The sequence below is a fragment of the Xiphophorus couchianus genome, chromosome 7, assembly GCF_001444195.1.
Source record: "Xiphophorus couchianus chromosome 7, X_couchianus-1.0, whole genome shotgun sequence".
In the NCBI taxonomy this organism is placed as follows: domain Eukaryota; kingdom Metazoa; phylum Chordata; class Actinopteri; order Cyprinodontiformes; family Poeciliidae; genus Xiphophorus; species Xiphophorus couchianus.
Window position 1 is genome coordinate 31,327,145 of NC_040234.1, and position 14,314 is coordinate 31,341,458.

At 37.3% G+C, this 14,314-nt stretch overlaps 1 protein-coding gene across 2 annotated transcripts in view; it reads right to left on the reverse strand.

The window, feature by feature from the left end:
* Positions 1 to 14,314, reverse strand: part of ptpn4a (protein tyrosine phosphatase non-receptor type 4a) — an 80,480-nt gene that overhangs the window by 42,789 nt on the left and 23,377 nt on the right. The window contains exons 1-2 of one of the 2 annotated variants that reach the window (XM_028023053.1): positions 6,352 to 6,370; positions 6,090 to 6,244 (exon numbers count right to left, since the gene is read on the reverse strand). In XM_028023053.1, the coding sequence (XP_027878854.1) occupies positions 6,090 to 6,227 (138 nt within the window). In that variant the 5' untranslated portion in view covers positions 6,228 to 6,244; positions 6,352 to 6,370. Of the gene's footprint in view, positions 1 to 6,089; positions 6,245 to 6,351; positions 6,371 to 14,314 lie in introns of those variants that run through there. The other variant, XM_028023052.1, reaches the window with a different exon arrangement.

A 14,314-nucleotide genomic window follows, 5' to 3' on the forward strand; every position in this document is an offset into this window, starting at 1 on the left:
GTGCTTAGTGACACATGGACTTCCCTTTTGCAAAGACTGAACATGGAGGATGAGTTTGTATTTGAGGAGAAGGGAAATTCAGGAACATTATAGGAAGACTGTCCAGACAGAAAAGCATGATCATGAAATAAAATTTTATACTTACATCCATCAAACTAAAAACGAATCATATCTTCAGTACTTTCTAAATTACTTTCTTTTCTACCTATAGTTTTTTTTTTTTTTGCCCAAACTCCTGGTTAAACACTTAATTAGTTGCTTGTAAAATAAATTCTTATCTCAACATTTAAACCACAATAATGGTCCTAACTCCAGCCACTTATAAAGAATGTAATGGTTTAAATGCAACCTGACAGATGAGTAAAAGAAAGAACGTTCTCTACAAAAGCCCTTTTTATGTCTAGATTTTAACTGGATTATTCAATCCAACTCTGGATATGTTTATAGCTGTATGACGAACCTCTCACTAGGGGTGGGCATTTATTGTATCATCATTATCGTGATACATTTCTTATGGTAAGAATTTCAATTTAGCGTTGTTACAATAAATTCCAATTAATAATTAAAACTCCCAAAACTGTTCATATTAGTGGGATTATTAGTTTTACTAGGTTCTGCAACGTTTGTTCATATAAACAAATATCGATAAACTTGAAAATATGATTAAATGCAGTTACTGTGTGCAATAACTTGTTCATCACACTTGTTTATGTGACTGGTGTTTGCGTATCGCAAACGGGATTGTGTTTCAAGAGCAGTAATTCTCTTTGCGAGGCTATGCTTGCTGTAACACAAAGTCATACAGTGACCTAAGAAATGGCATTTAATAGTTTTAATCATCACTTTTATCGTTATCATGACAGTACCACAAAATATTGTGATTAAAAGATAGGCGTCATGTACAGCAAACTAATCAGATAATTTGAATTGTCTTCATTATCTTTGGACCAGCAATGAATTTCAATGAGATTAAACAAAATTTCTGGTTTTCCACATTCCTGCCCAAATTCACTCTCACTACAGTAAGGAACAGATATCTATGGACATGCTCCAAACTGGACAATAAATAAATGTTATCTGTGATCATATTTTCAGTTTTTTGAGGATTTAATTTTTTGAAAACTTGGATTTTCTTTTTTTTTTTTTTTCACCAATGCACTTGTTACGTTTCTATGGTTCAGAGTAATGTTACTCCACCCAAAAACTGCCTTTTTTTTTTGACAGCATGTTTTACAGCTTTGACTCATTTTGACTTTGATTTCAGGTGAACTGAAAAGGAAGCCTTTTTTTTTTTTTTAGATATTTTATGTCATTTGAGAAAAGCTCTGAAAATAAAGAAGAATAAAACAATAGGAGATTTTATTTTTAAGCTATATCGCCCATCCTTAACTAGAATCGAACCAGACATTAGCCTGTTATAGTGACACTTGAAAATGGAGAAGTTGCTCTGCATTTAGCTCTAAATACTCTGTATTTAGCTCCAACCCTGCTCCCATCAACTCTTACCAGCTTTTTGGTCTGGTTACGCATTTTATGGGTAACCAGACTTTCTCTTTCTTTTTTTATTGGGGAGAAAGTTGGTGTTTCCTGGAAATAGCAAGAAATTTACCAGCACTGGTGGTAATTTATTACTGGTGGCATAAAAAACCCCACAGTGATGTCATGCTGAGCTGGTCTCGATTCGAACCAGTTTGATTTAGTAAAGAGGAACAGCAGCTGCGTCATGTTCCCCAATCATTGTGTGAAAATGAGATTGTAGATTTTACTGAGAATTATGACCTCAGTGAATGACTAAATCAAATGCAATATGCAAAAAGTTGAAGTGTTGTAATCACGAAACAACTAAAGATAGATTAAAGAAAATTTTGCGTAATTTTATAAGGAACTATAAGGTTATGTTTGGAAATTGATTCAGACATGTTGGTAATAAGAGAAATTATGCATTTATTTCCACATCTGGTAATATTAATGTGGTCTGTAAAACAAAGTGATGCTGCTTTTAGCTCTCCTGCACACTTTATGACCAAATACCTCTTCCAGGCAGCTGAATGTTTACATGGAGAGCAGTGGTTACTATGGTAAACTCTGCAATGCATCTAAATAAATTATCCCTCTGACCTTTTTTTCTATTATTTGAAAGAATCATCCATCAACTTGAGCTTTTAAGCTACTCCTCAAGCTTTCTATCTACTACTGATTCTGCCTGATGTTAATTATAATTTCCATCTATCTGAGATCACCCATGCAGCCTCTCGCATGCACACAAGCTCGCTGGTTTCCATGACAGTAAGTGACTGCTTCTGGATTTTCACTCTCCACTAGAATCGCTGGCGGGCAGCCAGAAAGAGGATCAATGGAAGTATTGTTGCTCTGAGGATGGCTCGTCTTTCCAGGAAGTTGCTGCCGCTGTAGGCTTCTGATCAATGACTCCAACAGAGACCAAGTCATTTCATTCAGTGTCAAGCGGGGAGGACTGAGTAGCGCTGACAGAGCCGAGGACGAAAGCTCCCAGAAGAGCAAAAAAGACAATTTGATAAGTTTCAAAGAGATGTTTCTGACCCTTTTAATAAATCGTAAAAAGTTAGTTTTTATAAATTAATTAAGAATTGATCGATTTTTTTTTGTTCCCAAACATTCTTGTTAAGAAAGAGTGTTCATAGAAACTTTCCATGGCAAAGATCTATTTTTTTAAAACTGCAATAAAAAATAATAATAAAAAAGACAACTTCTTCTTGTAAATGATATCTTCATACAGCAACAGTCTTCCGTCAGAGGCCTCTTTCATTCACTGCAAGACTGACTGCTACTGGAGATACTTCCTGCCCACAGCATCCTCATCCATAACAGCTCTTTGAAGATAGGGATCATATGAGTAACAACAAGTATGGTTGAACTGAACTGAAAACTTGCTAGAAGCACCAGAAGACTTAAGACTGGACTGGATGTTCATCTTCCATTAAAGCAGGAACCTTAAACACATGGACAAAACTGCAAGAGAACAGTTTGGACCAAAACATATACTACTGTGAGAATGGCCTAGTCAAATATCAGCAACAGATTTTTAATAGACTTGTTTGTCACAGACACTCTCTGTTTAATCTGTCTGACAAAGACAAACTGAAGAGACAGAACAAATTTAAATTTTTAATAAAAACTTTGAACTTCTCTTTTTCTTTGCCACTTTGTGTTGATCAATCATATAAAACATGTTTCCTGACTGAAGCAGTGTTTGATCCATATATCTTTCAGTTTTCCGTCTTGGTCCCTCTTCCCTGCTAAAATTAATTTCACTTTCAAATCACCTTAATTTTGACCTTACTTATTTTGAATATTCAAAATTTTGTCATATTTAGCGTTAACCATTTTAAATAACTTGAGAATCTGTGTATTCCTTTATAGGGTCTATTTCTCATGTCAAGCATTTAGTTTTTCAGACCAAAAATTTAATATTTCATTCTGAGGGGGTTGTCTATGATCACAGCTCAGAATGCGCAGCAGTAAACCACACATAAAGAAGATTAGAAAGCACAATCACCAAGCAGTAGACACAGAACAGCTTTGTTAAGCATACATTTCATATTTTTATGAATATTATGGCTCCGCACACATGTGCTGTTTTCTACACAATAAGGATGTGGTCTGTCAAAAAGGAGCAATTTTTGACTCAAAGGGAATTTCCAAACTCATGCCGACATACATTTGATCAAACACATGACAAAGAGCCTCATGGAGCCAGAAAGAGATGTGACAAACGACTGTAAATCATGAGCTTATTCGTCACTTCCAATTTTGGTTCATCCATGTGTTTCTAAAAGCGACGACTCGTGATGAGACACTTGGGCCAATTAACTTAATTATTGCTGTGGAAAAGAAAATGGACATAAACAGTGTGGGCTGGATTTTACATGTATTTCAACAAAGGTGTACAGATATATGAAACCTCTAAGCCAGATTAAGATGAGGAGGTGAGGAAGACAAAGGGGAACTGTGGGAGGAAATGGGGGAGCAACATGAGAGGATATAGGGCTGTTTTTAGTGTATTATGTATATTTGGTTAGAGATACTAATACATACAGAAAAAAAATCTAAAAAATTTTTTAAAGAACAGAATTAAATTGAGTCATACAGAAGCAAGTGCAATAAATCTGATAATCATCCAAAAAAGTATTTATTTCAGTAAAAATACACATATACATTTTAAATACAAAAATGATATATCAAGGCCTTATTGTGATTATGGGAAAGACTGTTAACTTGACATGTGAGCAGACACTGAATTTTGAGGGGACAACAGAAAAGGTCTCTGCTGACTATTCATAGAGGACTGTCTTTGGAAAGTTGAGTGAAAGGAAAACGTGCAGCAGAAAAGCAACAGGGATAGCCCCAGTCTTGAGAGAAGTGCAAAGTAAGAATATTGTGGTGTGCAATTAACTGCATGAAAAAGTTAAATAAGCTCGATCATTTTCATTCTGATGATAATTTGTTGTTTTGTTGTAGTTGTTTTTTTTTACAGAGATGTCATTATCCATTTTATTTATGTTTTATTTTCCATCCATCCATCCATCCATCTTCTTCCGCTTATCCGAGGTCGGGTCGCGGGGGTAGCAGCTTCAGAAGGGAGGCCCAGACTTCCCTCTTCCCAGCCACTTCTTCTAGCTCCTCCGGGGGAATCCCGAGGCGTTCCCAGGCCAGCCGAGAGACATAGTCCCTCCAGCGTGTCCTGGGTCTTCCCCGGGGCCTCCTCCCGGTGGGACGTGCCCGGAACACCTCACCAGGGAGGCGTCCAGGAGGCATCCTGACCAGATGCCCAAGCCACCTCAACTGGCTCCTCTCGATGTGAAGGAGCAGCGGCTCTACTCTGAGTCCCTCCCGGATGGCTGAGCTTCTCACCCTATCTCTAAGGGAGAGCCCAGCCACCCTACGGAGAAAACCCATTTCGGCCGCTTGTATCCGCGATCTCGTTCTTTCGGTCATGACCCAAAGCTCATGACCATAGATGAGGGTGGGAACGTAGATCGACCGGTAAATCGAGAGCTTCGCTTTTTGGCTCAGCTCTCTCTTCACCACGACGGACTGGTACAGCGCCCGCTTGACAGCAGACGCTGCGCCAATCCGCCTGTCGATCTCCCGCTCCCTTCTTCCCCCATTCGTGAACAAGATCCCGAGATACTTAAACTCCTCCACTTGGGGCAGGACACCCCCCCTGACCCGGAGAAGGCACTCTACCCTTTTCCGGCTCAAGACCATGGCCTCGGATTTGGAGGCACTGATCCCCATCCCGGCCGCTTCACACTCGGCTGCGAACCGATCCAGCGAGTTTTATTTTTAATATTTAAAATATCTTCCATTTCTCATATTAAGTGTAATTTACAAAATTAAAGCGTATTGGTCTTTGAGAGGGCAAACTTGTATGATTATGCTACAATCAATATATTACTTAAATCAGGGGTGTCCTCTTTCCAAATTAGAAAAACGTTTCCTTTTGACGTGGAAATCAAGCTCTCAGAATGTTGGGACATGCATGGAGATGCAGATTTAATTTTCCAGCAGCTCAAACAGAATCTATGGAGGACTATCAAAAGGAAGACGAGAGAAACACCAGAGAAAATAATAATAATTCAGAAGAGCTGAAAGCTGCTATTAAAGCAAGTTGACCTTACTTAACCCCACAGCAGGCAGGCTGATCACCTTTCATGCCACGCTCTACTGGTGTAGTAATTCAAGCAAAACAAGTCCCAACCAAATACTGAGTGCATACAGAAACCTGTGAGTGTCTGACATATCTGTTTTAATTTGGTTTCATGTAATATCTTTTTCTAAAAACTGAACTTGGGGTTTCCATTAGCTGGTAGTCATAAAATAAAAATAAATTAAGGCCTGCCATATGTACTCTGCATAATGAATCTATATAAACTGAGTTTCACTTATTGAACTCAATTACTAAGATTAATTACCTCTTAAATAACAATCTAAATTATTAACAAGCACCTGTACACGGCTTTACCAATTACATAAAAACCAGGTGGCAATGTCTGAATGATAAATAGCTCATGCGTGCTTTTATCCCATTAATGCACTGGGTTACTTACGTTGACTTTGAACGCCTGCACAGTGTTGTCCAGCAGCAGCACGTTGCACACAACCTGTGTGTGCTGCCTGTCTCGCTCCAGCTCCGTCGCCCGGACATTGTAGGATCTGCCAGCAGGCAAGCGGAAGCGCGCGCTCATCACGCTCCTACCAGGCTCTGCAACAAGCAAACACAAGGCACAAGATGAAGAAGATGTGTTAGAGAAATGGTAAAAAAAAAAAAAAAAAGAGGAAAAATTCTGGATTATTAAGCTGCGCTCAAACCTGTAACATTTAGGCTGCAAATAGATTGCTAACAATGCAAAACCTCATGTTGCAAAACAAACGAGAAATGCGGGAGAGTAAAAGATATAGCCGGTGTATGTACAGTACAGTGTGTTGTAGTTTTCTCCAAATGACTCAGTGAAGGCAGCCAGTGAGAAATGCAAGCCTGTGCAGGTACAGTGAGGCAGCAGAGAATGTGTTTCATCAGAAAAGAATGTCTATCAGAGGGCGAGCTCAAACCTTCATAAGTTTTGAAAAAAATGAAAATATACATATCGTAGGCAAAACATGGGTTAAAATCAATCAATCAAGATTATCTGCATAGCACATTTCAGCAACAATTCAGTTCTTTACATCATAAAAACACAAAAATACAGTCATAGAAATATATTGTTTGGCATCTTTGTACTACACCAAATAAAATTTTATTTTGTAATGACACGGAACAGTTCTCACAACTACAATTAGGCAGAAATAATTATTCTAATTATTTTTATTTTTTGACAAAAAAAAAACACCCATCAAATGCCAACTTTTATTGGTTAAAGATGTCCCCGATGTTTTTGTTTACCAGATGATTTTAACAGTGACACAAGCTTTTAGTTTAAGTCTTATGTTAAATCTAGCAAACCATGTTGAAAATATTGTGAAATTATTGCGATAAACAATAATATTGTCATTTGGAACCATTTGAACTAATGTATTGATAATGGCATAATGATGCAATTAAACCTATGAATGTCACAATAACAAACTTAATCAGATGATAAATTGTTCCCATAATTATTGCAATAAATGATAATGTTGCTGTTTTGAGACCCCTTTCCAGTAATATATTGATAATGATGTAATAATGCAAGCTCACCATCTCAAAAACTAACTAACCCCACATTGCAACCGGAAGACATTTAAATATCCAAAATAAAATTACAACCAAAAACAATAAAAAGGAAATAAAATCCATAAATAATTATCAGAATAGAAATGATCAAGCTCAATTTAATTTATCATGTGAGTATTATGACATGCTTAATTTCATGTTTTTGGACCGTTTTAAAATTTGTTTGACTGTAGTCCTATACGATTAAACAAGATTAAAGTATTTTTAAAATATTCAGTCCAATTTAGGAAAGTAACCAAAACCAATTAATGTCAACTAGTCATTCAAATTTGAATCAATCTTACTAATACTCAAAGTAAATCTTATACCACACTGCTGAATAATATCTCCTCCTATGATTGTGAGTGGCTGGTAGATGATGGCAGCTGTCTCATTTTCTCATTGTTACAGGATTAACAAATCAAAACTACTTTGTTTCACACATTGTGACGCTTACTGTCTCCATGTCTGACTAAATGATTCAAGACAAGTCAAGACTAGACCAAGAACTAAACTCCAGTTTATATAGTTCAGAACAATGTTTTTGCATTTTGCTGAATATTATAAACTTTTGAAGTGGGAGCTGCTATATGAATACCAATAGCCTGGTGAGTGAATGCTTCATTTTTAATAAACCGTGCATCTTGAGGGTTTACTGTGCATGCCAATGGCTTGTCATAACAGATTATCTCAAAGCTCAGAGACCACTAGCAGATGGCGAGAATGCATACCCACTAATCGCTACACAACAATCCACCACAACCCATTTACCGAAACATCATACATCTGTACAGAGCATACTTTCTTGCACACTTTCTGTTACTTCATCTTTTTACCATCCATAATGGCTCATAACCAAAGTTGGTGAATGAAGTGCTTTTCACAAGTGACCTTCCATGTACCATAATAACATCATTCCATCTAGTTATTGTAGTAAAGGCTTGCTGGCCTTGGACCCAGGAAAAGAAAACAAGAAAACATAAACAAAAAAACTATATCACAGACATATTTCTGCTGCAAAATGTTAAAGCAAAGAAATGTGTATACTTGATGGAAAATTTCTTGCCTTATTCAGTTGCATTTCTCCACTACATTGTCTTATAAAACAAAGTGAGAAAGCTGATTTGAGGGTTTTTTCCCCTGTTTGGTTTATAATATGGCTGTTATAAACAATTATTTAAATTTTCAATATATTGATTATTCTGACTATTAATCAAGTAAAGCATTGTCCCGTTCTGTAGTAGCCACTTAAGCTAGTAAAAGAAATATATGAAAGTGAAAATTCATGTAATAAACAATTATTTTATTTTTCTTTTAAATAAGGAAACATTTCATATGATTCGAACATCACTTAGTCTCAAGCTTGAGGTATAAAAGAATTCTTAAAAAGATAGTCCTCATAATCTATTTATTTATTTTCACGTCATTACTTTTCTTGATCAGCAAGTACCTGTAATATTAGCCTAAATTAATTTTAGATTCTGCACTAACAATCAGATGATTGTTTGAGTCTTTTTCAAAGGGAACAAAAATGCCATCTGTTAGCAGCCACGAATGATCTCGATGCATGTAATGAATGTTTCCTGCTGACGCATTTTGGCATCAAGGATTTGTTATTGTGAAAAGCTAATTCCATTTTTTAGTACACAAACCAAACGGTTTTCTTTTCTATATAGTTTAGAGTGATCCCATACTTTGGACAATTTTTGTCTGCTTCTTGGTTGCGCTTCTTTCTGTCCCTTGAATCCCGCTCCATAGCTGCTAAAGCCCTTAGCATTCATCAACATCTCATTGGCAGAAGAGGATGTTGCGCAACACAAATACTTACGTTGCCGGAACACAGCATGCTAAATAGTAAAATACACGGTAGTTTAACATAGTCACAAGGAATTTTAAAAATTGAGTTCTTCGAATCATTCAATGGATCGTTACAGCTCCAGTTTATAACGAACATGTCCAAATAATTCAGTTTTAGACTCACTTGTCCAAAGAATATTATTTCAGAACTCTTGCTCTGTGTCTACATTCTCTGTGTTAAACTTCAGTTTGACCTTTGTGATTTTCCTCCTTGTAGCTCTCCCATAAAAGTTAAACTTGTGCACGTTCTTTCCGACTGTGAAGGAATGCAATTTCACATGAGGTCATGTTGTAATATTTTAAGGTTTTAGGAAACTTCTTTGGATCTTGCAGTCAGCTTAGGGGTGAACTTGTTTGGATGACCAGAGTAACTCAGAAAAATACAGGACAACACTGGCATTTCATAAACTTTTTTCAAATTTGGCTAAGGATTCTTTCAGACTAGCCCTGTTTAGTTCAATTGCCTAGAAAGTCTGGTTTATTGGGGAGAAGTGAATGCGCAATAAAACTGATGTGGACTAAAAAAGCGAACTCTGGTCCACCTAAAACTATCTAGATGCCAAGCAGAACGGTAAAGGGTATTATGGAGAAATACAACTAGAACAAACACTTGAGTTTAGTGCTAAGGGAGAAATGACTTGTTGTTTTTATCCAATGACAAAAGAGAAATCCTACAACCTCAAAAATCTGATACCATTACATTTTTGTTTACATTTTTAGAAGAAGGAAGTTGTGTTTTTGTCTTCTTCAGAGGTTTTTGTGTCATTTCTTTTAGCTGTACTTGGTGCAGCATCATCACAGCCAAAGCGGTGAACAAGTTGCTCAGATAGTTTGGTTCATTTAACAGTGCACTGTGAAAGACAACAGCTGAACATGTAACAAATGATGCAGTTTTGGACCCCAATTGAAACGAGTCTACTGGACTAACAGATGTGAAAACACCCTATAAGATAAAATGCAAAGTGATCAGAGAGACTGCCAAGGGTTTGACAACAAGCTCTAAAGATGCTGCAAGAATTTTCAATGAGCGTCCAAGACTGATTAATCAATTAATCTTCAGAACAAACAACAGATTAATCCATTGTAAAATAATTGTTAGTTGAAGTCCTAGTTATTACTTTGTCATTATTACCGCTATATACCATCTTTTTTCCAAAGGAATGAGTTCTATGAGCTACATTTTCCCCAGGAAGTAGACACTGGGCTATTTGTCTGAAAACCACACATTCTTTAAATTTCACATGCTAAAATACACAAACTTGGTCATCTGAATATGGAAAATGCCATTTCTGTGAGTAGCAGTTGTACAAAACACCTCTGCTGCTCTCAGAAGAAATTCTCACACAGCTAAGAATCCCACACAGGAAAAGAGCAAATGTCTTTTACAAAATGTGCGTGTCATGCACACAATAATATTACTATGATGTAATCAAGTGACAAATAGATGAAAGGATGAGATTCATCACTATCCATCTGATTCATAACAGCAGGCGACAGAGCTTGCCACCTCCACTTGGAGTGGGTATATAATATTGGCTCGTGTCATGTTATGCGTCTGCGATTGGCAAGATGTGCAGGTTTTAATGTCGCTCTTCTGCCCGCCAACAGAACAACCACAAATAAACAATCTGGCACGCACAAATGCAGAAGTAGAGGCACGAACCCACAAACATGTGCAAGCGTACCAACAAAGGCAGGCAGGCACAGTGACGCTGTCGGCGGGATGGTCAGCCCGGCAGAAGCGGATGCTGAGAAGAAGCCATGCAGAAAGAAGAACAGAGCAAGCCTCGCAATGACGAATGGGACTCAATGGGTAAAGAGGGACTTTATCCACGTGGTGCATCATCTGTTTTCACAACAGCTTCTCCACTCATCATTTTATCTGATCACAAAGTGTGATCCAAAATCAAAGTAATGACCTTTTCTTTATTGGCTCTGTGGTAAAGCGAGCAGTAGACAGTCTCTGCTTGGCATACTGTTTACTCTTATTTGTTAACGGTTAGTGGTCTGACTGCTTCCTGCTGTCTCACAGTAATCAGCCTGTCTCATCTCAAGCCCCCGCTGTAAATGTCGCCAGAGCACAAACAGCATCTGAGCACAATGAAGTGGAGTGTCACATCAACTTTGGGTTAAGAGAAGTCAACACATGGCTTCACTTTAATCAGACAAGTTGCCCCGGAAATAATGTTCACACTGCTTAACAGCATCTTCAAATTAAAAGGTTAAATACAGAACCATTTTTAAAAATTAATCCAGTGCTTGAATAAGGGTGTTTTCACACCTGACAGTCTGGGAGACTCTGTTTGATTGAGGGACAGGATTGCAACATTCACATTGCACTGAGTCAAACGATCCAAACCCTTTAGAAAACCTGTAGTGGCATTGCACCAAGAACCACTGAAGGAAACGACACAATAACCGCTCAAGGCATGAGCGCAACTTCCTTCGTCACCAAATGTGAATCAAAATGGAGTAGCGTCTGATTTTAAAAGTTGTAGGATTTCTGTTTTTTCTTTGCTAAAAGAAGACACGTTTGTTTAGGTTGCATTTACCCAGGCTATTGCCTGCTTCCTGTTCTTGAAGCGCTCTCCAGTCTGCTTGGCATTCAGATACACATTCGAAAGAGTTCACTTCTACCAAATTGAGACAGAGGTTTTTAGGCAGACGACAATTCCCTTTTTGGTTCATATCAGAGTTTGATAACAGATTCACACCTCTGCAAATGGATTTGACTTTCCAAGAAAATAAACTAGAGTTTGATTAAAGCAAACTAAACTGGACTGGAATGAATGCCCCCTTAAACTATTGGCCGAGATGTATCATCATATATTTTACCATGTCATCATTAAGCAGTTGGACTGCATGAATATCACAAACATTGTTTTCTTTAGCCCAGGATGAGCCATTTATATCCAAAGTTGCCACAGGCCAATTCTGCCAAGTTGCATCATCGTATGTCTGAAGTGGCACAAAAGAAATGGGACAAACTAGCAACAGGGGCTGTGCATTAGACATAGAGGAGGATGTGGATGTTATTCATAAATGTGTCTGGGTTACAGTTTTTAATGTAAAACAAACTCTCTGAATTGTAAAAAAAAAAAAAAAAAAAAACACACAAAAAAACCCCGAATAATAATCCTAACATTAGAAGAGAATGGCTGTTTTTAACAGGGTTCCTACATATTTGTCATGTCAAAGTCCTGTACTTTTCCAGCCATTTCTTCATGGCTCAGACTTTAAATATGGAACCGGCAGGAAGAAAAGAATGTTGGCTGGTTGGCCTAATAATCGATTAACATAATGGATGGATAAAATGAACAAACAGAAGGGTGGATAAGTGAGAATGGAAAGAGATGGTTGGTTGGAACAGGGACAAACAGAAAATGGACAAAATTATTGAAGGAAACCTGGATGGGAGGACAAATGGATGAAAGAACACAAAAACACAGAGTTAGATGAATGGACTATGGAAAAACGAATGGATAAATATATGGGTATTAGAATATTTTGTATTTGTTCAAGAGGGGCAAAAGTGACAATATGTTTTTAAAAATAAATTACCTTGTCTTTCATTTTCATCCCTGAAAAATATTGCTTTAAATACAACACAAACATTATTAAACAGGCTACTTCAATTCACCTGTTACATTAGGTAGTAGTACACTTACTCGAAACAGAATTATTCCATTTAATCATATTTCAATTATGTGGGTATTTATTGATGCTCTCATCTAGCTAAGCTTGAAATCATAATCAGTTAGTCTGTCATTATGATACAGTGCAAATCTTATAAAGATAACCTTTCCCCTGGTAACATTAAAATTGTCCATCTCTAAAGATTCATCAATGAAAGGACAGACAGTTGGAAAGATAATGGATATTAGGATGGAAGGATGGAAGGAGATGAAGTCTGGAATAGAAATATTTTCCAGAACATATCTAGACTGTGCAGGACTCTTGATGTTATGTAAATTGAACTGATGTAAAAAAACAAAACAAAAAACAAACGCAATGATAGAGGCAACATGCTTTTATAAAACTTGAAAAGATCCATTTATGTGGATTTTGTTCGATTAGGTGTGTGTAAGTACGCCCAACCTTCAAAAAAAAGAACAGTCTCATACAGGTTTTGGTGATCTACTAAAAAACTGTAACAGGTTTCTTAAGACTTTGTGTCAAATGCAACATGACACTGGATACTGTGAGCATTTTACAAGCCCGAAGGAAAAATAATGCATGGTAACAAATCAACTAACATTTGGGTGTTTTTTTTCTTTGTGCAAACAATTGCTTACTGCAACTATTTCAGTTGTTTTTTTTCTTGTTTTTTGTTTTAAACTGTTCCAGTTCCGTCGTATTGTACCATTCTCAATTGTACTCTATTCTATTGACAATGTTCCATAATTTTCTGCACTGCTGTGTTCTTTTCAGCGCTGCTCTGCTGAGCTGGACAGGACGGCCTCGCTCCCCTGAGAGAAGCCTCCGGAACTCCGGAAGCATGCTGCCATTATTGCTTCCTGCAGTCAGCAGAGCTTACAAACATGCGGCAGAGCATCTGCGTACGTCCGAATCTGTGTGTTTGCACTATAAGAGCCCATGACCCTAAAGCTTCTCTCACCGGTGGGCTTCTCTCAACTTATGGCAATCGCAGACAGCCCTGCAGCCTTCCTGTCGGCTCTGCATCAAACATTCTTACTTTAGCAGATAATGTAAACATACATTTGCATTATTTAACTTTAAAATCAGGCACACAAAAAGCCAAGCCAAACAACAATCTTGGTACAGATGTAGACTGACAACAAATGAACTTCATTTGTCCCATACAATTCTAGTAATGCTCTAATTTCTTTAAAGTAACTCAAAGGCATGCATACAAATGCGCTGATGCTTTGAAACAATTGAAATATATATAAATAGACTCTAGCTTTAAAAAAAGCACAAACAGACACATATGCACCCCCACACGCGCACACACACACAGTAGTTGTGCATAAAAACACTCTACAGTGTTTCACAAAGCAAAAACTAGGCCAGAAACAAACAGGTGGTCAATTACAGATGGTACTACTTGGTCAGCAAGAAGAATAAAATGCATTTATTCAGACATAAAACAATGTTTATATGTAGAATAATTATAGATCTGTGTGGAAACAGAAAACACCCAAAAAGAATGAACTAACTTTTCTTATGTATTCCTGTGGTAAAGTGTACTTTACCAACAGAGTC